The sequence below is a fragment of the Scyliorhinus torazame genome, chromosome 6, assembly GCF_047496885.1.
Source record: "Scyliorhinus torazame isolate Kashiwa2021f chromosome 6, sScyTor2.1, whole genome shotgun sequence".
NCBI lineage: Eukaryota > Metazoa > Chordata > Chondrichthyes > Carcharhiniformes > Scyliorhinidae > Scyliorhinus > Scyliorhinus torazame.
The window spans coordinates 267,701,217-267,726,175 of NC_092712.1; the positions used below are offsets into that span (position 1 = coordinate 267,701,217).

Consider the following 24,959-nt stretch of genomic DNA (forward strand, 5'->3'; position numbering starts at 1 on the left):
AGGGATTTATAATGTAAATAAAAACTGACAAAAAATACACCAGGAAGGTTTTGTAGACGTTTGCATATACATTAAAATTTTAAATATATTTAGCAACTTCCAGCGGCACTTTTTAGGGTAGGCGGTACAGTAGCACAGTGGTTAGTATTGTTGCTTCACAGCGCCAGGTCCCAGGTTCGATTCCCGGCTTAGGTCACTGTCCCAGGTTTCCTCCCACAAGTCCTGAAAGACGTGCTGTTAAGTGAATTGGACATCCTGAATTCTCCCTCAATGTACCCGAACAGGCATCGGAGTGTGGCGACTAGGAGATTTTCACAGTAACTTCATTGTAGTGTTAATGTAAGCCTACTTGTGACAATAATAAAGATTATTCTAATTCTGTATGATTATCGGTGGAGAAGCATTATGCCATGTAATGCACAATATTAACACTGTTGCAGGTGAAATTATGGCTTTTTAAGGTTACAAGTCTAATCAATTAAGCAAACAATAAGGTGAATTAATTAACAGGTTTGCTTTCCAGGATGGAGCTCAAAATCCTGGCTTGGAAAAGGCTGTCCATTCTGTTTCATGCCCTCCTGCTATCTCACCCTCCTAGAACTACGAGAGGGTTCTCCTTTTCTTCTTCTTAGGCAGTCCCTCGGAGTCAAGGATGACTTGCTTCCGCACTAAAAATGAGTTCTCAGATGACGGAGGAGTTCAATGCGCCATCTACAGACGGCTGCAGGTGGTGGTATGAGGCGCGAGTGGGTGAGGTCCCCGAGTTGCCAAGTGCGTCGTCTGCTGTCAGCACTTCGTCATGGAGTGATAATGGAACACAAGGAGGCCATTTCGCCCATTTAGTTTCGCCCATTTAGTCCTGCAAGATCTCTTTCCTTTCCCACAAGAGCTTCCGCTGTAAAGATTTACTGAGAAAAAGTTCATTTGCACATAATTAGCCTACGGCATGGAGAAGCTCACACATTTGCGGGCACTAAAGTATTTCTTTCTAGGTACTTACTTGAGAACACAATTCAAAAGTCATGGGCTAATTTGCTTTTATTTCAAGAGGATCTGAATTTTGCCCATTTTGATACTGGGGCTTTGCACAGACAAATGAAGCCTATTTAAAGACAGCAAAGTGTCCCACTCCTTGTGGTTGTTATCCTGCGCATATTCAACAATAAAAATAGGGCACAAAGTTGACTATCAGGTGCGGCTGCACTATATCATCAGCTAATTGCTTAGTCCTTGATGCTACAGTGGCACATGTGATTCCCATGGGATATTTGGTCCTGTACGATGCAAAAATGCAGAGCTACTTTCCAGGTCAGTATGTGGGACTGATGAGTTTCTATTTGGCTTAAAACTGAGCTTGTAGCTTAGGACGGGTCGGACAGCAATCATTGGAGAATTCGGAACCACGGCTGAAGTTAATTCTTCCCTAATATTAAAATAATGAACCACACAGGTTTAAAAAGCTGAACTGGCAGAGATTGTACTTGGGAGTGGGCAGTACTTTCTTCCAGGCTGTCTAACCCAGTACCAATAGTCATTCTGACTGCAGTTATACTGCTTATCTTTCACTAATTTGAAACAAAAAAACAATTGACAGTGAGATAAGGTGCGTGCAGCTCTACAGCCCTCTGTATTCTACTGAATCACCAGGGATTCCAAGAAAAAGGCAGAAACTTGGTGAGATTTCTACATCTCAAAACACTAACATACAAACAAAATCCACACAGCTTGATGGTTCCAGGCTGAAGTACAGTATGTATTCTAAAACACTGAAATCCTGTACCAATTAAATACAGTATTGCTGAAATAAAATATAAATTACAACTCTGTACATAGTAATACAAAAAAAAAACACTACGAGAGGAAAGTATATACACAAGACTAATTCAGAACAGCAGCTCTTGAGAAGCCCCAAGTTTTATCATATTAAAATCAACAATCGGCCGTTCATCACATTTCTTTTCAAACAGACTCTTAAGTACCCACACAATTTTGCACAACTCTTTTATGTACACTGGATGGCTTTCTGAAACAGTCTTTAGTCCATCATATTACACCTTTCCTTTACTGCATGTGATGCAGAAACCCTTTAGTCATTATATATAATCTTGTGTATAAATTATTTAAACCAAATCCTCCAACGGGACCTTTCATTATATACACACTATTGTTGCAAAATGTACCATTACTTTGCTTTCTTCAGCAAGTGCGTGCATACTTACTCTCGTAAACCTTAAAACAAATCTCCCGTCCGCTCCCTGCATTCCTGCAGTAATACTGTTTTAAGCACTAAACTGCCCAACAGGCAAATCAGTATTAGTGTTTAGACTTGTACAAAAGCTTCAGGCAAAGGGTCCATCACGGCAGTTGAATGTGCACCCGTATGAAGCTAAGTCAACACAGTAGCAAAGCTTTGGAAGACAAAAACCGGATAGAACAGTCAGTTTTGCTTCAGTGTGCTTATTAGACACAGAAATAAGGCAGCTCAATACAAAGTAACGAAAACATGGCACGAGTTAATAGAAAAAGTCAAATGGTGCCGAAAGGTTAGAACACAATTTTACGAAGGGCAAAATAAAAATTAAGAGGCTTTTGAATCTAATAAAGATCTTTGGTAATTAAGAACAGATTTAGAGATATTTGTGATTTGCATCCCAGATTTTTTTTAATAAAATATCTATTTCCTGATTAAAATACATCTCAAATGTTAATTTGCAATATAGAAGCTGGTGCTCTCTTAACTGAAGTCTTGGATTTTACTTAGCAAAGCCACATTTTAGTGTACTTGTATCATCTGTTACCGAGATATACTATACCTTTCTTTATAAAAGGAAAAATATTAAAGGATTTTATTCTATCCTCCATATCACAGAGTCAGTAATATAAACAAAAAACACTGTACAATCTATAAAATGCTCCATTAAGAGGTCTATACAGTGATGTGTAGTAAGTGCAAATGTTGCAGTTCAGTTAATCCAGGATTTCCTGTTGTTCTGCTTCTTGGAGGATGCTGTATCTCCTGATTGGTGTAGCACTGTTCCATCAATTTTAGTGGATGGAGTCACCTGTGATGTCCCAAGGCCGACACTTTTCCGCTTTTCATGACTTGTGGATGCCTGAGCTTGAGGTGTGCTGCTGCGGCGTTTTATTGTGTTGGAGACTTGGATGAGCCGGTTTGGGCGCACAAATACACCACAACTAGGATCGCAGTGAAAGTATTCTTTTCCTTCAATGGTGCCCTGATGTTTGCCTATATGACAGTTAAAAATGCAAGAACATGGCATTTAGATTTTGCAAATTCCATGGCATCTAACAAAACACGGCAATGTCAAATGTATAATATAGTACAGGCAACCTGACATCAGATTAAAGGTATGCGAGCAAGATGGAAATGTGGCATATTTGAATGACGCATATTTGAATGAGGAAAGAATGGACGGTTTCAAATAAACACTGCACTAAGGCTAGTGGCACCACATGCAAGTGAACATACAATTTAGCTCTGTTCTTGGAAGATGCAGTTGCATATCATATAGTAAAAGAATCAATCCAGAGTTATTCTCACTGGAGCAATGAAAGTTAAAGGAAGGTTCGAGAGGTGTTCAAAAAGAATGTAGGGTTTGGATTGGGTAAACGAGAAGCTGTTTTCAATGGTGGAACGGTTGGTAACCAGGCGATAGAAATGCAAGGTAATTGGCAAAAGAACCAGAGGCGACATGGAGAAAAATAAAATTGCACAGCTAATTGTTATGATCTGAATTGCACTGTTTGAAAGGAGGTGGAAGTAGATTCATAATAGTTTTCAGCAGAGAATTGGATAAATACTTGGAGTGGAACATTTTGCTAACAGGAAAGACTGGGGCAGTGGGTTTAATTGGATTGTTTTTGACATGGATGCCTCCATCCCATCTGTGTTCTCTTCTTGAAGGTCTAAATAAACCAATTGCCATAATGAAGACGATGACACAACAGACTTGCACCCTTATCTCTGCAGAGTGAATTCTACAGTGAATTTTACTGTTGCTTAACTGAGGCTTACATACAGGAAAGGAGCCAGATTTGTGTTATTGAAGGGGTGGCAGGATGCTACAATTGGCCTCGGTATCTCAGATTAGCTGCGAGTAACGTTATTAGCCAGGGTTACAAACTTGTTCCAAGCACATGCATGCAGCTATAATGCATGATATTGTTTGTGGGATTCAGTTGTTACCCGTTGATTTTAAATCCCTATGTGGCAGTGGTGAGCAAAAGTGTAATGGATTCTCTACAAGTGGAAAGTAAATATTGGGAAATCCAGCTAACCCAGGCCACTCTCACACAGGTCCAACAGCAGTGGCAGCAGTGAGAAGTCAAATGCCTACACACACAGATCAGCTCCAGTATGCAGATAGAGTGGAAAAGGAGGCAGGGAGGGAGCTCAAAATATATACTGAAGACAATCAAATGACGCAAACTTGGAGACTACTATTTAGCCTATTGGTCTCAGCAATACATAAATATCCAATGTCAACTTGCTGAAAGATCTATCTATTTACTCCGATGCCTCAACATTTTAATTAATTTATTTTTCAAATATTTATATTTTCCCCCCAAAATGCTAACTTTGATTCTGCTTCTCATCTTTCCGCATTCCATGTCTTAACAACATTCTGAGTACACAAAGAATCTTCAGACCTCTTCCTTCATTCCTTTGGTGAAGCTTTTAATTTTTAAAGATTTAATTATAGGATGTGGCATCGCTGGCTGGACCAGCATTTGTTGCCCATCCCCAATTGTCTTGAACTGAGAGGCTTGCTGGCATTTGTGAGTCAACCACATTGCTGTGGATCTGGAGTCATGTGTAGGCCAGACCAAGTAAGAATGGCAGATTTCCTTCCGTAAAGGACATTAATGAACCAGATGGACAATCGACAGTGGTTTTCGTGGTCATCATTATATGTTCAATACCAATTTCTTATTGAAAATGTTCTGCCGTGGTAGGATTCAAACTCAGGTCCGGGTCCCTGGATTACTAGCCCATTACACCACTCCTTCCCCCAACACCTTGTTGAATAACACAGTGGAAATAATTCTCCCGGATTAGCTGACCAACATCTCTAAATTTTAATCAGGGGCGGGATTCTCCGAACCTTTTGAACGGCGGGACAAGGCGGCGCGGGCGATCTGGCCCCGGGGGGTGCCCCCACGGTGGCCTGGCTCGCGATCGGGGCCCACCGATCCGCGGGCGGGCCTGTGCTGTGGGGGCACTGTTTTTCTTCCGCCTTCACCATGGTCTTCACTATGGCGGAGGCGGAAGGGACCCCCTCCCCTGCGCGGGGATGACATCAGCAGCCGCTGACGTTCCCGCGCAGACCGGCAAAGACCTTTTGACCCCGGCTTGTGTGGCGCCAAAGGCCTTTCCCGCCAGCCCTTGGAGCGAAAACCGCTCCGGCGCGGGCCTAGTCCCTCAAGGTGAGGGTTTGGCCCCTGAAAGTGCGGAGACATCCGCACCTTTGGGGCGGCCCGACGCCGGAGTGGTTCCCGCCGCCCCATCACGCCGGGACCCCCTGCTCCGCGTAAAGCCACGTATCCTTAGTTTTCTCTTGGCAAAACACTTTTTTATCCTCCCCATAGCCCTGTCACTCTTCTTAAAATATGGGGGTGAATTCTCGGCCGGCCGGGTTCTCCGTTCCCCCGGCAGCATATCCCTGCCCACGTGTTTCCTGACTGTGTGGGGTGGCTGCAATGGGAAATCCCATTGGCCAGCGGCGGGACGGAGATTCCCACTTCCAGCGACGGCTCGCCGCCAAGAAACACTCGGCTGGGGAGGTGGGGAATTCACCCCATGATGCCCAAATCTGAACATGATGGTCTTAACGAATTAACGTTCTGCTAAAATTTAGTATTACCTCTTACTGTTTTGACCTTGTGCCCCTACGATGGAAGTCTCGCCATCGGTGGGTTGGGAGGCTCTGAATGTAGTGATGAAGAGGGAGGTGATGTTGTTTAAACTAAGGTGGATATGGAGGAGAGGGAGAAATGCCAACGGTTGATAGAAGAGATTTTGGAGGTGGATGAGAAGTATGTGGGGGACCCAGATCCGGGCACCTGGCAAGGAGGAAGGAGTTTTAGGAAAAATTAAATGTGCCCAATTCTTTTTTTCCCCCAATTAAAGGGAAATTTAACATGGCCAATCCACCTATTCTGGGTTGTGGGGGTGAGACCCAAGCAGACGCAGGGAGAATGTGCAAACGCCACACGGACAGTGATCCGGGGCCGGGATCGAACCCGGGTCCTTGGTGCCGTGAGGCAACAGTGCCAGCCACTGCGCCACCGTGCCGCCCTCGCGGAGAAGGAGTTGCAGGCGAAGTTCACCGTGCTGTCCATGGGGAAAGGCGAGGGGGGCTGTCTATGAGTACGGTGAGAAAGCAGGTTGTATGTTGGCAGGTTAGTTTCGCAGGCAGGACCCGGCGTGGGAGATAGTTCAGGTTCAGGGTAGGACGGGGGAGTTGGTGGTGGCACTGGACCAGTTTATCAAGGTGTTTTATAGGGACTTGTATAAGTTGGAGCCACCACAGGATGAGCGGGAGATTAGGGAGTTTAGTGTACGCGATGGTCAGGGGGTCTTATTGAGAACAATGTGGCAGGCCTCAATCTCGTTGCTGCTTAAGAAGCATAAAGACCCGTTGGAGTGTGGGTCATACAGGCCCATATCTCTGCTGAATTTGAGGGCAGGGTGGCGCAGTGATTAGCACTGCTGGCTCACGGCGCCGAGGACCCTGGTTCGATCCTGGCCCCAGGTCACTGCCCATGTAGAATTTGCACATTCTCCCAGTGTCTGCGTGGGTCTCAATCCCACAACCCAACAAGATGTGCAGGGTAGGTGAATTGGCTATGCTAAATTGCCCCTTAAATGGGAAAAAGAGAATTGGATACCCTAAATTTATTTTTTTTAAAGTCTGCTGAATTTAAATGCCAATATATTGGCAAAGGTGCTGCCGTTAAGGTTGGAGGTAATGGGTGAGGATCAGACGGGGTTCGTTAAGGGCAGACAGTTGTCCTCGAATTTGAGGCGGCTGCTGTATGTGGTGCTTTCTCCAGCAAAGGGAAGAGAGTTGGAGGTGGTGGTGGCATTTGATGGGGAGAAGGTGTTTGATTGGGTGGAGTGGAGTTATTTGATGGCGGTGTTGGAGAAATATGGGATTGGGCCAATGTTTGTGGCGTGGGTGCAGTTGCTGTATAAGGAGCCGATGGCAAGCGTGCTCACGAATGATATGAATTCAGGGTATTTTGCATTGTACCAGGGAACGCGGCAGGGGTGCCCCATGTCCCCCCTCTGTTTGCATTGGCTATAAAGCCCTTAGCGTTTACTGGGGGTGTGGGGCTGCCATTCTGTCTGGCAGCAACTCAGTTTAGGTATCTGGGGTGTAGGTGGCCCGGGTTTGGGCAGGTCTTCGGAAGTTCAATTTCTCTAGCTTGGTGGCGAGACTAAGACTGATTTATTGAGGTGGGATAATCTTCCTCGGTCATTGGCGGGCTGGGTACAGGCAGTGAAGATGAATATTCTACCGCAATTCTTGTTTTTGTTTCAGTGCCTGCCGGTCTTTTTGCCCAAGGTGTTTATCAAGGGGGTGGATAGGCTGATCTCTTCGTTTGTCTGGGCTGGGAAGATGGCCAGGATAAGGAAGATGGGGGTACTGCAGAGGGGATGGCAGTTGGGGGGTTTGGGTATCCCGAATCTGGGATACAATTATAACTATAATTGGGCGGAGAATACAGAGAAGGTTCAGGGATGGACTAGAGAGGCAGGGGCTCGGTGGGTGAGGATGGTAGTGGGTTCATGTAGGAGGTTGGGGTTGCGGGCGCTGGCAACGGTGCCGCTCCCGATGACTCCAGGGAAGTATTCAGTGAGTCCGGTGGTGGTGGCCACGCTGAAGATTTGGAAGCAGTTTCGGCATCATTTCAGGTTGGGAGCAGGGTCGGGGGGGCGGGGGGAATACCGATCAGGGAAAATCACGGGTTTGAGCCGGTGAGGATGGGTGCGAGGTTTCGGGGATGGGGGGGAAAAAGGGGATTAGGGAGCTGAAAGATCAGTTTCTGGGATTGCGGTTTGCGAACTTGGAGGAGCTGAATGAGAAGTTTGGGTCATCGCGGAGTGAAAGTTTCCAGTACATGCAGATGTGGGACCTTGCGAGGAAGATCTTCCTGACCTTGCCGTTAGCGCCCACCTCTTCTTTGCTGGAGGGGGTTCTGTCAGCGGGGGGATTAAAGAGGGGGATCATCTCGCCGATTTATGGGAGAATTTGAGGATGAGGATAAGAGGCGAGATTCTCCGACCCCCTGCCGGTTCGGAGAATCGCCGGGGGCTGGCGTGAATCCCGCCCCTGCCGGTTGCCGAATTCTCCGGCTACGGATATTCGGCGGGGGCGGGAATCGCACCGCGCCGGTTGGCAGGCCCCCCCCCCCCCCCCCCCCCGCAATTCTCCAGCCCGGATGGGTCGAAGTTCCGCTGCTAAAATGCCTGTCCCGCCGGTGTAAACCACCTACCTTACCGGCGGGACAAGGCGGCGCAGGCGGGCTCTGGGGTCCTGGGGGGCACGGGGCTATCTGGCCCCAGGGGGTGCCCCCCTGGGGCACCGATCCGCGGGCAGGCCTGTGCCATGGGGGCACTCTTTTCCTTCCGCCTTCGCCACGGTCTCCACCATGGCGGAGGCGGAAGAGACTCCCTCCACTGCGCATGCGTGGGAGTGCCGTCAGCGGCTGCTAACGCTCCCGCGCATGCGCCGCCCGGAGATGTCATTTCCACGCCAGCTGGCGGGGCACCAAAGGCCTTTTCCGCCAGCTGGCGGGGCGGAAATTAGTCTGCCGCGGGCCTAGCCCCTTAAGGTTGGGGCTCGGCCCCCCAAGATGCGGAGCATTCCGCACCTTTGGGGCGGCGCGATGCCCGATTGATTTGCGTTGTTTTGGGCGCCAGTCGGCGGACATCGCGCCGATACCGGAGAATTTCGCCCAAGGTGTCGATCAAGGGGTTAAGGCTTAGTGGGAGAATAAGCTGGGGGTAGTGCTGGAAGAGGGATTGTGGTGTGAGGTGCTGCGGAGGGTGACTGCCTCGACTTTGTGTTCGAGGCTGGGGTTGATATAGCTGAAGGTAGTGCATAAGGCGCATGTGACAAATTCAAGGATAAACTGGCTGTTTGAGGGGGTGGAGGATGTCTGAGAGTGATGTGCGAGGGGCCATGCAAACTACGTACACACGCTTCGGTCCTGCCCAAATCTAGAAATGTTTTGGAGGGTAGTTTTCAGCACCATTTCGGGGGTTTTGCACATCGATGTGGAGCCCGTCCCCTGGAAGCCATATTTGGGGTGTTGTACCGGATGGACCTGTAGGCAGGTGCGGGGCAGATGTTTTAGCCTTTGCTTCACCGATTGCTTGCAGGCGGGTCTTGTTTGGGTGGACTTTGTGTCTTCGGCATGGCGTTTTGCCATTTTTCAAATTTGTTAGTCCTGGAGAAAGTGGAATTTGCTTTAAGGGGGGCAAGTGATAGGTTCTACAAAAAGTTGGGGTTTGTTCATTTTGGAGTTGGTTAAAGTTGACTGTTGAGGGAGAGGTGGGGAGGTATGGGTGGGCGGGTGGGTTTTGTTACTGTTAGAAATTGCAAAAATTTTGAATAGAAATACTAAAAACAAAAAATTGTGGGTGATCTAGATCAAGATCATGCAACATTTATACTGTGGGATCAAAGTGTAGGGGCTGGTTTAGCACTGTGGACTAAACAGCTGGCTTGTAAAGCAGAACAAGGCCAGCAGCACGGTTTCAATTCCCGTACCAGCCTCCCCAAACAGGCGCCGGAATGTGGCGACTAGGGGCCTTTCACAGTAACTTCATTTGAAGCCTACTTGTGACAATAAGTGATTTTCATTTCATTTCATTTTCAAGTGCAGAAGACTTTTCATTTTTACTCACCCGCTGGAGTATCAAGTTCAACTCCAACCCAAATTCCAGCAGAGAAATCCACTGCACCAACATATCTGATTGTTCCATTCTTGCTGTTTCCAACAGATGCACGCTCTCCCAGCATGACCCAACTGGGTAGAGGCTCACCCTGTTCTGCAGTGGCACTGTCCTGAATATCTGATACACCTGAAAGGTTCTTTGAAATAGAGTTATCTGGGCTGGGGGTGTTATCAAATACTTCCTCATGGTCGGCTTCCTCACAATACAGAGGGTTCTCCAAGGTATTTGCTAATCTATTATCAAGTACTGTTGTCTGTGATACATCATATGCCATGCTGCAAGAATCCTCAGGAAGCTCGGAAACATCATTTGCACACTTTACTGCCGAACTTTGCCATTTTTCATCAAGCTCTAGACTGTCGACTGAAAGTCTATTTGAGTCATCAGAGGAACCTGTACTGTAAACCATGGGTTCATCCGGTAGCTCAAGGTCCTTCCTTGCTACCTCAGCACCCTGAAAATCTGTGAAATCTTGACTGCTGAAAATTTCTACATTCACTATTGAATTGAAGGAATCATCATCATCTCCTCCATCTTCCGATATGCTACCTTGTTGGTTTAATGTACAGGACAATGAATCCGATGCATACATATCTGGGGTGGTTCTATAAACAAGTATAGATTTAGACTCAATGAACTGTTGCAACACTGAGGTTTCATTCACTAAGGCACTATTTGTTGGGAGTGACACACTCTTCCGCATGTCTTTTAAATCTGTGTTTTGCTCCTGAACTCCATCTTCCTTCTCAGAGGTTAGACTAATCTGTGACACAGTGTCCTGTAGGTCAGAGTCTCGTGTCTGGCTACTCAGCTGGTCTGTGCTCTCAGTACCAGTGAATACCACATCAGAAAGTGTTGCATTAGAGGCACTGTGGGAGATGTAACCGCTTGTCATGCTGCTTGTAGTTGGACTACGAGAAACCTCATTTTCAAGGAAGCGAGAATTCAGGAACTCTGGCTTGGACGACAATATATCTCGGTTCTCAAGGCTTGCATTATACACATCAAAGTCTGCAAAATCTTCTGGAATGTAAGGTTGGAAACCATGAAAGCCTTGAGAGCTACTGGTTTTCTTACTGAGGCTCTCCACTTCATAATCCTCCTCTTCAGAATCCTGTGGTAAGTACATTTGTAAAATGGTCACATAACTGCACTTTATCACACATATCACGCATTGACAAAATTAGTTTCGTATTGGATAAAGAAGCATAGTGGTTCAGACAGGACACGTGATTTCTGGATGGTTTATTGGGAGTTGCAAAATTTCTCCAATTAACAGCTATAGCCAAATGATCTCATTTAATTCTGCAGATAATTCATCCAATATCTTGATTTGAGGTTCAGCTGTAGTCTATCTGCTGAAGTTCTGCTTAGCCTGTCCAAATATACAGACCTGACTGGTCAATTTTCACTTCAAGGATTTGATCTTGAGTTTGAAAACATTTGCACAAGTTGAAAGTAGGAATACTGCAAAAATGTATTATGAATTTGTATAACTGAATGCTCTTGTTGAATGTTATTATAATAAGGCTAAAATCAAGTAATCTTAGGTTGTAGAACAGAACCAAAGTTTCGAAAAGCATATTTTACTCAATTTTATACGCTCTTAGTTCAGTGGTGGTGATTATACAATCCATTGCAGTTTCCTACAATAACATATAGCCTTGTTAAAACAGGATTTAGTATTGTGCATTCCAAAATTTTGCATAAATCGTCCACTTTCATAGTATGAATGTGGTCACCCAAGTTTCTGAAATATGCTTCTCCACCTGGACAAAATATGAATGGTAAATAATTCATCAAGTTTTAATAATACGAGATGGTCACCACTGCTTTTCACAGAAATGTGCCACAAGGGTGCTATAGCATAAGATTTCACCTTCCCCATTACTTGACAAATGAATTAATTCAAAGCTGAGAATTTTGTAACAGCGGTCCAAAGCCTTAATAAAAATGCTTAGTCATACTGCCAAAACAAATTTTGATTTCCATCTTTAACGACAAGGGCTCTTGAGAATTGTGAAGTACTTAAATTGAACTGAAAAACAAATAATTCTATTTCATATGTTGGAGTCTCTTACATCTGCCTGAACAGGCAGGGGCTAATTTAAGACTATTCACTTGAAAAAGAGGCTTAGCCAAAGACTGAGGGCCCCTTAACACTCCCTCCAAGTTCTGTGACTGAAAAAGATAGCAGAAAATAAAGGCAAAACTTTAAAGGGGACAAAATGTACTGTGGACCATTATATCAGGTCAAAACAGGGTCAAGCGGGGAAACGTGTTGTAACCCATTCATGCACCTATTCTCTAATTAAATCTTCAAAATTAAAGTACATTGCACAATAAAAATAGGAAGTTCTGAGGTGCACAATTTTCATTATTCTGTCAATGCCACCTCATAACTTGTGAATGGGCCCCAAGCTGAGATAAGGTTAGAGGCCATGGTCCTTGGTCAACATGTAGCAGTGCTTTAGCAGTCTCAGTATGAAACTCATTGATTATAGTATGGTAATAATTATGAACATATAATCCTAAAATCATCCATTAGAAAGACTGGCAGGTCAATTTCAGTAAATTTATCCCCAGATCAATTTTACAAACTGTTATCTTGAATAATAAGTACCATATCATATCTATTTTAAACATTGATGAATCATTCCAACCATATTTCCAGATCATAATGATGTAAGATGATAAATAAATTAATTCCAAAGGCGAGCCTTTTTAATGTGATCTGCTTGTAAAATGATCATACCCTAAATGTAGCTAGTTATACAGATATAGGGCTGAGAAAAGCTGAGAAAAAGCCTAAATTATTATTAACTTCCATGTTGCCAATAGCTCTCCACATTTAATTATTTATTCTTTCCATGATGAAATATTGCAATTTGTCCATGTAGTATCCGAAAATAAGAGTAGCACATTAGCTTCCACAGAATGAATTGTGTGTACATCAATTAGAAAAGACCGCAACTCCACATGATTCAAATCATAGCAACAGGAGTAAAAAAATCAAAATGAAGTCTTAGTTATTGACAATAGTCTTGTGTGCATGCGAGAAAGAGGAGAAACTGTGTGAATATGGTACTGGAGTAGGAATGTGTTGATGTGATCCAAATATTCTGCATTGAAGGGGGCTGTAAGTAAACATATTTCATATGTCCATCCCTGGAAATCATGAATCAAACTATTTTACATGAAACTATTTTCACCTTTATCAAGAACCTGCTGGAAATGTCACTACAATTAGCTACTTATACTGAAAATATAAATGGATAGATCGAGAATGATTTTGCTATAAAATATTCCACCCATGTAGTTTGGCACAAAAAAATTAAACAGGGAAAGCTACCAATTTCTTTTGCATACTGTAACTGCACAACTATAGTTAACAAAATTTCAGGTTCTGTGATGTTCAATCCACAATCTGAATGTCTACAATGTCTATAAATCCCAGGATGCCTACAATGGGCTATTGAAAGACTCGAGGCTTACTCCCCCGTCCAGGAATCAGTCGGACTTTGTCTCAGCTGCAATACCATAAATCAATTAATCATGCCGGGAGATTGGGTTATCTTTCTTTTTGAAATGAAGATCAGTCTTCGATTAGGCATTTGTAGATTTGGAAGTATTTTTTAAAATCCAAAGTAGATTTTCATTATTCAGAAGACATAATTCTAGGAAAAGATACATTGCTGAGTTACAGAGGGTAAGTATTAGCATAGTGTACCTCCAGGGAAATAAAACTACAGTGGAGGGATAACTGATCAATTTTCACTGGTGCCAATCACCAGTACCTATAAACAGATGAAATAAGGTCAGATTTCTAAAATGTTAAGTCAAATACACAATAATATAACAGTCTAAGAGTTGTCTCTTGGTACATACATGCAGGATGACATGGTAAGATTTCGAGAAGAGCATGTATGTTAGAATGCAGAACACTGCGGTATGTTTGTGTGATGAAAATACAACAGCAGCAGAAAGAAAGTTAATATCAAAATAGAAAACATATTGGTTCAAGCAACAATTCCTTGTTGTTACAGACACAAATAGCAATAAGATTCACCAGTTGTGCAGTCATCATGGGAGTCTCGTTGGAATCATTACAAACATGTACAAAAAATGCAGGGCAGCAATCACAAAGCCAACAGAATGTTGTCTGCATAGCCAAATAGGAGACTACAAGACAGAAGAGGAAGTGGTCAAACTTTACAGCACTTTGATTGGGACTGCGCCTTGAATATCATAATCTGTCCAGGAAAAGGGGCATCATTTGTATGACTGATACAGTGCAAAGCAGAGCTACTAAGCTAATCCTCAGTGTATGAAGCCTGAGTTATAAAGGAAGACAAGATAAAATGAGCTTTTCAGCATAGAAAGTTGATCCCCAATACTATAAAGGTATATGATGTTTAAGGAATTGTAAAGGTAGGCTAGAATGGTTCTGTAAATTCAATTGTGAGCATAGGATAAGGTTCACAGGTTCAAATTAATAAGAGGCCAAGTTAGGAAGGGGATCAGGAAATCTCTCTTCTTACAAAGACTGAACAATGTGCGCAATGGACAATATTGGTGATGGCAGGCCTATAATTATCAAAGAAACAACTGGATGGTATAGTTGGAACTCTTTACAACCTGAATCATTAAGATGGGCAAAATGGTCTCTCACATCCATTATCTCGTGATGAACATAGGTTTATTCAAGACACAATAGAACACAGCTTAGTTTGCAGCACAACACAGCAGACAAACTGAGTCAACCATTATTGCAAGTTGTAGAACTAGGCATGTGTTAGTACTTTGTTTTGTGCTCTTGAACGTTAATTAAGTTCAAGCCTTTTAAATCAATTTGTTCCTCAACGTTTTCAAGAAACATGTAATCAGGAAACTGAGCAGAGCTCATTTACCCTTTTGCCATGCAAATCAGGAAAATATGCATCTACTAATGGAAAAAGGTTGTACAGCTAGGGTCCAGAGTCTGGCGAGGCTTATGAAGGCAAGTTAAAATGTAACATATCCACCACATATTCTATTATGACCTTCTCTGCTCTTTCGGAAGATTTTGAAAATTTAAGTCAAATACTCAATCTCATCAGCTGATAATATAACAGTCTAAGAGTTGTCTCTTGGTATATACATGCAGAATGACATGGTAAGATTTTGAGAAGAGCACTGGATGTTAGAATGCAGAACATTGCTGTATGTTTGTGTGGTGAACATACAACGGCAGCAGAAAGAAAGCGGATTTCAAAATAGAATTAAAATTTATGTTTTCCGTTAGCATTTTTCAATGGTAACTTTCCAATTAATTCAATTTCTAATTTTAAAAATATAAACAATGATAATACATCAAGTTCCTTCGTTTATATGCAATGTATTTAATGTAAATAACAATGTTACTCAAACTGAGGTATTTAGCCTCAAAGTTCACTCAGATACAAGATTAGTTAAGAAATAAATCACAGAAGTAAAACCGTGGTTTACAAATTTGCAGGATATGTTTGCATTTCAACAGTCTATACTTCCAGCAGTTTTGCAATACACCTGAATAATTTCCCAAGTAGACATTAGAAGAAAGCAGGCAAATAGCTTGCCTGCAGAGCAGAAGGAAAATTATGGCTGCATTCATAAATGTTTCAGCCATAACCTTAGTGAAAGGACCGTAATCCCGCCACCAAGTATTATGACATAAATAAAAAGAAAACTTACAAACGTGTCCTCATTTTCGTTACCGTTTTCTACTGACATGGGGATGGCACTGGCTCCTGTGGGCACAACACTGCTACTGCTATGCACCAGCATGCTTTTATCCTGAGGGGGAGACATGCTCTGCAATTGTCGAGACACACAATGAAGAATGTCACACTGCTAACGACACATTAATCAAGACTACAAACATGCAGTTAGTTGATCAATAAACATGACCATGGTTTTAACATAAATACTCTACGCAAGCTGCAAACATTTAATTCATGCACAGTAAACAAAATCATGCATCCTCATTTAGTGGTTCAGTTAAGATTATTTAAACTTTGGCCTATAAAGTGAGAAATACTGAAGTGTGCCATCTATTACCAGCCATCTGTAAAAGGTTTACCACAGGTACTTTGCATACAACATACAGTAAGCCTCAGTCGCCATGCTGTGGAACGGTATAATTATTTTGTCTTTTAACCCATACAAGTTTTTGGAGCATTTCATTCAAGATACTGTTGCTGCACACAGGTCATAATTAAGGTGAATCAGCCTTCAGATCTGGTCCACTTCATTATTAAGCAGGTTATTTAACTCAGTTTCTGTATCCTTACTATATAACAACAGTTTTGCACTGAACCCAAATGGTACATTTTATTCAGCAGGTAGAATATTAACAATTTGCTGTCAGAATGAAAAGATATAACGCACAGTTGTTAGAAAAAATTAAATTAAGTTAGATGGTTACCATGTTCTTGTAATATCTCAACTAGCATTAACATCTGGGCTTTCTGAAAGTATTATTCACCTTAAACTGGTTGTTATGTTCTATGTGGTGGGATAATCACCTTCATTACTCAAACTTGATTCCAGCTGTATTGATAAATAATTAACAAAGTCTGTGAAAATGTCCACGTGGTCCCTCCTAATTGGCAAAGATACTCGCCGCGATTCTCAGCTACGGCAACAGAGTGCGGGCGCCGGCGGGAAAACGGGCGCGTTTTACCTTGCTGCCGGCGCCCGTTCTGAGACGGCATTCTCCGGCCTACAAGGGGGCTAAGCAGGGGCGTGGCCTCGGAGACCCGCCGCAGCGCACAACAGGTGATGCGAGCGCACAGGCCGCCGACGGGGGACCATGGCGCCACGCCGAGCAGCGCCCAGGTTCACACACCACGACCTGGAGACGCTGCTGGATGCTCTCGAGGAGAGGAGGGAGCGTCTGTACCCCGGACCCGGCTGGAGGGTGCCAGCCAACGTGGCCCGGCGTCTGTGGAGGGAGGTGGACGCGGCAGGGAGTGCCACCGTGGTGACACCCAGGACTGGCGAGCAGTGCCGCAAAAAGTTCCACGACCTACTGAGGGCAGCCAGAATGAGTACCCAGCAGTGTGCCCATGGCACCAATCCCCCTACCCCCCACATGTGCGACTCCCACCCCCTCCCCAGGGGGATGGTACAACCACAGCCGTGAGGCACATGGCTGCAGCCACCCATACAAGCCGCGTTGGCCCTGTGCACCCATGCCAACATAGACCCAACTGCTTGCAGTGGACCGCCTCACAATGCTATTATTAAACCCCCCCCCAAAGGAAAAGAGTGCCCATAACCAACGGGAGAGAGCCCGAACCAGAGGGGGTGAACCTGACCTGCACCAGCTCACCGCGCATGAGCAGAGGGCACTGGACAGAGCCGGTGCACCCGAGGACCGGGAGATTGCCCATGTCGAGGGCGTGCCACCAAGTGAGATCCCCCCCCCCCCACCCCACCTCCCCCCCCCGCCCCCGGCCAGGCCCCCTCCCACCTCAAGCCCTTTTCCCGTCAGCACTCTCCCGTCAGCACTACCCCCCCCCCCCCTCACCCCATACCGCGACCCACACCACCCTGCACCCGCCTAACCATGATGGTGTATTGTGTGTCGCAGGGCCATGCGGTGACTGACCCGAAGCACCCGGTGGACACCGCCCACATCCAGCAACTGGACGGCCAGTCGACGCGGACCAACCGGGCGCATCAGCCTTACACCGCCCCCGGCCAGCGTCTGGGCAGTCAGCCCAAAGGGACTCTAGCAGCGAGAGGGAAGGCAGCTCCAAGAACAGCCCCCCGGCCCAGTCCAGTGGTGACACAGGATACCAGCACACAGGGGTGTGCGTAACAGCCTCCCCAAACAGGCGCCGGAATGTGGCGACTAGGGGCTTTTCACAGTAACTTCATTTGAAGCCTATTTGTGACAATAAGCGATTTTCATTCATTTTCATTTCATTTCAGGGGACAGACGGACACAACACGACCACACAGGACATCAGCACACAGGGGACAGACGGACACAACACGACGACACAGGACATCAGCACACAGGGGACAGGCGGACACAGCACGACCACACAGGACACCAGCACACAGGGGACAGACGGACACAGCACGACCACACAGGACACCAGCACACAGGGGACAGACGGACACGACACGACCACACAGGACACCAGCACACAAGGGGCAGACAGACATGAAAGGACACAACACGACACCAACACGGAGGGGATGGACAGACAGGACATGGACCCCAGGGGACCCCCGACCACAGGGCCGGTGAAGACACTGAGGTTGCGTCACAGCTATCTCCTCCAACCCCCCCCCACCCCCCCCCCCCCCCACCCCCCACCCCCCCCGGCCATTGCAGAGACACTCACCTCGGTTGGCCATTTTAGTGATGAGGCTTCTGGGGCACTAACTGGTGTGCACCACACAGCCGCTCCGGTACAGCAGGTGGAGCTAGGAGCAGCCGAGGGGCCGGAAGGTGAGAGGGCAGCCCAGCCCCGGCAAACACCTGTCGCCCGGACATATACCGGGTCCCTGGAGTTCTCCCGCCCACCCATAGACCTGATGCAGTCGGGCACCCAGGAGCGTGAGAAGGTGACGGCCAGTTTCCAGCACCTGCAAACGCAAGTGCAGGAGTGCATCCAGGAGCAGGAAATGGTGCCGGTCATGAGTGCCACACAGGCCAACAACACACGGGTGGCATCCACGGTGGAAACAATGGTGACAACGGTGTCGGGCATGGATCTGAGCCTGCAAGGCCTGGGGCTATCCGGGCACGCGGCCTGGGACAGGTCTGCTGTCGCACAGGAAGCCATGGGCCAGAGCCAGCTGAACATCGCAGAGGCGCTCAACGACCTGGCCCTGTCCCAGCAGGCCACAGCCCAGTCCCAGCAGCCCAGTCTCTGCAGGCCATCGCTGACAGCATCAGCGCCATTGGCCGGGTGATGGACGGCGTTGGACAGAGCCAGACACGGATGGCGCACTCCCTGAGCTCCATGGCCGTGATCGTCCAGACCCTGGTCATTACCAGCGCGGGCCTCCAGGACTGGCAGCGCCAGGTGATGCCGATGTTCCAGGAGTCCACCTCCAGTTCTGCTCTACCGTCTCGGGGAACACCTAGACGTAGTCATAGGGCCCGTAAGGTCAGAAAGGTAGACACGGATGAGTGAGTTGACACGGGTGCAGAGCACAGATTAGTTAGATGGGCTAGGGCACATGTACAGGACGTCTGTTATTAAACACATTCCACACCTATGCGAACTGCCTCTGTACTCTGGCTGATACTTGCGGGGGTGGGGCGGAGACTGTGTGCCAGTGTGTGTGATAAAGGTTGGGCTCCGGTGCATGAGACCTGCGGCCCCCCGTTCCCCCCTCTCCACGGTTCCCCCACGCCAGCCCACATCCGGCCATACGACAGGGCCATGAGATGCAGTGTCAGGGCTGCGTACAGAGTCCACCCAGGTGGAGGGTCATGATGTGGCCATGAGTCAGACATTGTCGAACGATGTATGGCTCGGAGCCCATCGCAGAGCAGGCTGTCATCATCCTCCATGCCTTGTCCCAGACCCGCGTGCACCATCGACCGTGCCCCGATCCCGTTGTGCCGCAGGCGGATGTGTCATGGAGGGGTGGTGTGCATGCAGTGTTGTGGTGGTGGGGGTTTGGGGGTGGGGGAGGTGAGGGTGTTGTGGTGGTGGTGGGGTGGGGGAAGGTGAGGGTGGTCGCCCGTTGGGGAGGTGCCGAACCCGCTCCCTGTGCCCATACCCATCACTACTCCACCCACCCTGGTCGCCAAAACGGGCAGCTACCAGCGCCTCCCGTGCCTCCTGGCCCAGCCAGCGGCTCCGGGCAGCCTCGTGTTCCCGTCCATCCCCCATGCATTGGCTCCCCCCTCATCATCCCCCTCATCTGGGAGGAGTTCCCCTCATCCTGACCGTCCTCCTCCTCCTCCAGCACATCACCCCTCTGCTGGGCTATGTTGTGCAGGACGCAGCAGACCACGACGATGCGGCCGACCCTCTCCGACAGGTACTGGAGGACCCCTCCAGAGCGGTCCAGGCATCTGAAGCGCATCTTGAGCAGCCCAAAACACCTCTTGACCACACCCATGGTCACTGCATGGGCATCATTGTAGCGATGCTCTGCGTCGGTCTGTGGCCTCCGTATCGGCGTCATCAGGTATCGACTGCAACGGGTAACCCCTGCCGCCCAGCAACCAGCCCCGCAGCTAGGGGGGTGGTCCTTCAAACATGGCAGGGATGAACGATTGGGCCAGTATAAAGGAGTCATGTACACTGCCAGGGTACCTGGCGCAGACGTGCAGGATTGTCACCCTGTGGTCGCAGACAACCTGCACGTTCATTGAATGTGTACCCTTCCTGGCTAGGCAGATGATCCTTTCCTCAGAGGTGGGCCGCATGGCGATGTGCACTCCATCGATTGCCCCCTGCACCATGGGCATCTGGGCAACAGTGGCGAACAACACTGCGCGGGCATTCTGGTGGGCGCAGTCCGCAGGGAACTGATTGTACCGGTCCGCGATGTCGTACACGGTGTCGGTGACGGCCAGGATGCACCTGTGCAACGATGGTTGGGAGATGCCAGACAAGTCCCCATTCGATGACTGGAACAACCCCATCGCGAAGAAGTGGAGGGCGACCGTCACCTTGACGGCCACTGGGATGGCATGTCCACCCCCGGTTCCGCGTGGTGCCAGGTGTGCCATCAGATTGCAGATGCGGGCGACGGTCTGGTAGCTCATCCGGAGTCTCCTCCTGCACGCCCAGTCCGGGAGGTCCTTGAAGGACATGCGGGCCGTTACACACAGTGTCGCATCGGATGCCTCCGTGGCTGTGGCATGCTCTCCTCCTCCTCCTCCACCTCCCCCTCGGCATGCCCGTGCTGTGGCTCCCGCACGGCGTGGTGCCCCTCCAACGCCTCTCGGGCGTGCGGCACTGCAGCCTGGGTGCCTTGCACGTGCCCCACTGCAGCCCGCTGCTGTACTGCTGACTCCGCCACCTCCCTCTCACGCCCGTGCTCCAGCTCCCACTGGGCCTCATGCAGGTCAGCAGCCCCCGCCACGGCGGCCAACAACGCTGGAAGATGGCTGAACATTGTACGATCTGTAGGGGGTGGGAGTAGACAGGGTTTCATCATTGGTAAACCCCCCACCCCGCCCCCCCACGACCAGGTGCCATGGGCAGCATGGCTGGCCCGGTTGCCAGCACGCGCCCCCCTCCCCCCCCCCCCCCACCCCCGTGACCTGGTACCTGTCGGTCGTCCCCCGTGCCAGGGCCACCGTCTGCTGGCACTGCCCTCACGGGGGGAGGGGGGGGGGGCTGCTGCGCGTGCCGCCCTGGAGCCACCCGCTGATGGGTGCCGCCGGTCTGGTGTGTGTGTGGGGGGGGGGGGTGAGAGAGGGGTACGCGTCAGGACGGCTGGGCCCCGTGGGACGCGACGGTGGACGGGCTGGGTGGATGACTGTGTCCCCGCCATCATGGCGGGCCATGGCCCCCCGCAGCCTTTCGCGCCTCCACTGCCACCCCCACTTTCTCCCACCCCCGGCAGATGTGTGAGGCCACCCCACCTCCCCCCACCCCCACAGCGGATGTGTTGGGGCGGCGGGGCGAGATTCGCGTGGCGAGATTCGCGCGGTGATTCTCCCATCCGGCGGGGGGGTCGGAGAATCCCACCAACTGTGGATACATCGCTGACAGCATCAGCGCCATTGGCCGGGTGATGGACGGCGTTGGACAGAGCCAGACACGGATGGCGCACTCCCTGAGCTCCATGGCCGTGATCGTCCAGACCCTGGTCATTACCAGCGCGGGCCTCCAGGACTGGCAGCGCCAGGTGATGCCGATGTTCCAGGAGTCCACCTCCAGTTCTGCTCTACCGTCTCGGGGAACACCTAGACGTAGTCATAGGGCCCGTAAGGTCAGAAAGGTAGACACGGATGAGTGAGTTGACACGGGTGCAGGGCACAGATTAGTTAGATGGGCTAGGGCACATGTACAGGACGTCTGTTATTAAACACATTCCACACCTATGCGAACTGCCTCTGTACTCTGGCTGATACTTGCGGGGGTGGGGCGGAGACTGTGTGCCAGTGTGTGTGATAAAGGTTGGGCTCCGGTGCATGAGACCTGCGGCCCCCCGTTCCCCCCTCTCCACGGTTCCCCCACGCCAGCCCACATCCGGCCATACGACAGGGCCATGAGATGCAGTGTCAGGGCTGCGTACAGAGTCCACCCAGGTGGAGGGTCATGATGTGGCCATGAGTCAGACATTGTCGAACGATGTATGGCTCGGAGCCCATCGCAGAGCAGGCTGTCATCATCCTCCATGCCTTGTCCCAGACCCGCGTGCACCATCGACCGTGCCCCGATCCCGTTGTGCCGCAGGCGGATGTGTCATGGAGGGGTGGTGTGCATGCAGTGTTGTGGTGGTGGGGGAGGTGAGGGTGTTGTGGTGGTGGTGGGGTGGGGGAAGGGGAGGGTGGTCGCCCGTTGGGGAGGTGCCGAACCCGCTCCCTGTGCCCATACCCATCACTACTCCACCCACCCTGGTCGCCAAAACGGGCAGCTACCAGCGCCTCCCGTGCCTCCTGGCTCAGCCAGCGGCTCCGGGCAGCCTCGTGTTCCCGTCCATCCCCCATGCATTGGCTCCCCCCTCATCATCCCCCTCATCTGGGAGGAGTTCCCCTCATCCTGACCGTCCTCCTCCTCCTCCAGCACATCACCCCTCTGCTGGGCTATGTTGTGCAGGACGCAGCAGACCACGACGATGCGGCCGACCCTCTCCGACAGGTACTGGAGGACCCCTCCAGAGCGGTCCAGGCATCTGAAGCGCATCTTGAGCAGCCCAAAACACCTCTTGACCACACCCATGGTCGCTGCATGGGCATCATTGTAGCGTTGCTCTGCGTCGGTCTGTGGCCTCCGTATCGGCGTCATCAGGTATCGACTGCAACGGGTAACCCCTGCCGCCCAGCAACCAGCCCCGCAGCTAGGGGGGGTGGTCCCTCAAACATGGCAGGGATGAACGATTGGGCCAGTATAAAGGAGTCATGTACACTGCCAGGGTACCTGGCGCAGACGTGCAGGATTGTCATCCTGTGGTCGCAGGCAACCTGCACGTTCATTGAATGTGTATCCTTCCTGGCTAGGCAGATGATCCTTTCCTCAGAGGTGGGCCGCATGGCGATGTGCACTCCATCGATTGCCCCCTGCACCATGGGCATCTGGGCAACAGAGGCGAACAACACTGCGCGGGCATTCTGGTGGGCGCAGTCCGCAGGGAACTGATTGTACCGGTCCGCGATGTCGTACACGGTGTCGGTGATGGCCAGGATGCACCTGTGCAACGATGGTTGGGAGATGCCAGACAAGTCCCCATTCGATGACTGGAACAACCCCATCGCGAAGAAGTGGAGGGCGACCGTCACCTTGACGGCCACTGGGATGGCATGTCCACCCCCGGTTCCGCGTGGTGCCAGGTGTGCCATCAGATTGCAGATGCGGGCGACGGTCTGGTAGCTCAACCGGAGTCTCCTCCTGCACGCCCAGTCCGGGAGGTCCTTGAAGGACATGCGGGCCGTTACACACAGTGTCGCATTGGATGCCTCCGTGGCTGTGGCATGCTCTCCTCCTCCTCCTCCACCTCCCCCTCGGCATGCCCGTGCAGTGGCTCCCGCACGGCGTGGTGCCCCTCCAGCGCCTCTCGGGCGTGCGGCACTGCAGCCTGGGTGCCTTGCACGTGCCCCACTGCAGCCCGCTGCTGTACTGCTGACTCCGCCACCTCCCTCTCACGCCCGTGCTCCAGCTCCCACTGGGCCTCATGCAGGGCAGCAGCCCCCGCCACGGCGGCCAACAACGCTGGAAGATGGCTGAACATTGTACGATCTGTAGGGGGTGGGAGTAGACAGGGTTTCATCATTGGTAAAACCCCCCCCCCCCCCCCCCCCCCCACGACCAGGTGCCATGGGCAGCATGGCTGGCCCGGTTGCCAGCACGCGCCCCCCCCCCCCCCCCCCCCGTGACCTGGTACCTGTCGGTCGTCCCCCCTGCCAGGGCCACCGTCTGCTGGCACTGCCCTCACGGGGGGAGGGGGGGGGGGCTGCTGCGCGTGCCGCCCTGGAGCCACCCGCTGATGGGTGCCGCCGGTCTGGTGTGTGTGTGTGTGTGTGTGGGTGTGTGGGGGGGGGGGGGTGAGAGAGGGGTACGCGTCAGGACGGCTGGGCCCCGTGGGACGCGACGGCGGACGGGCTGGGTGGATGACTGTGTCCCCGCCATCATGGCGGGCCGTGGCCCCCCGCAGCCTTTCGCGCCTCCACTGCCACCCCCACTTCCTCCCACCCCCGGCAGATGTGTGGGGCCACTCCCACCTCCCCCCACCCCATGTGTGGGGCCACCCCACCTCCCCCCACCCCCACAGCGGATGTGTCGGGGCGGCGGGGCGAGATTCGCGTGGCGAGATTCGCGCGGTGATTCTCCCATCCGGCGGGGGGTCGGAGAATCCCACCAACTGTGGATACATGGTACTAAATTGAAGAATGCAGGAAAATGGCATCAGGGTATCTTAATTGCCTCTTACCAGGTGTGACGAAATTCACTAAGGTGGTAGAATTTTACTTCAAGATTCTAAAGGCAACGGAGTTGTGTTGTGAACCCAATGTGATTAAAGAAATGCAGAGTCATCATCCATCACGCAAACTGACTTGGTGTTAGGAATTTGAGAGGTGTGCATCACTGAGCAAAAATGAGCGAAACACTGGAAGATCAAGATCAGTAGGAGAGGCATCTAATTTCCCTACAAGTTCTGATAGCTTTCAACACAACTCACTTGTCCATGTGAGGATGGAGGAATGTCATGGGAACATTTGATCCTTCCTTTTGGTAGCAAAGAAGAATGTGGAGTTTATTAGAATTGTTTTACACTCTCCTTTGCCAAGGGGCAT

At 49.8% G+C, this 24,959-nt stretch overlaps 1 protein-coding gene across 8 annotated transcripts in view; it reads right to left on the bottom strand.

The window, feature by feature from the left end:
* Window positions 1-1,732: 1,732 nt before the first annotated feature.
* kif13a (kinesin family member 13A) overlaps window positions 1,733-24,959 on the bottom strand; it is a 408,670-nt gene continuing 385,443 nt past the window's right edge. For 4 of the 8 annotated variants that reach the window (XM_072509684.1, XM_072509681.1, XM_072509683.1 and 1 more), the window contains 3 exons: window positions 15,704-15,823; window positions 9,941-11,105; window positions 1,733-3,247 (listed from right to left, as the gene is read on the bottom strand). In XM_072509684.1, coding sequence (XP_072365785.1) covers window positions 2,964-3,247; window positions 9,941-11,105; window positions 15,704-15,823 — 1,569 coding nt within the window. In that variant the 3' untranslated portion in view covers window positions 1,733-2,963. Of the gene's footprint in view, window positions 3,248-9,940; window positions 11,106-13,721; window positions 13,789-15,703; window positions 15,824-24,959 lie in introns of those variants that run through there. The other 4 variants (XM_072509685.1, XM_072509688.1, XM_072509687.1 and 1 more) reach the window with 2 other exon arrangements.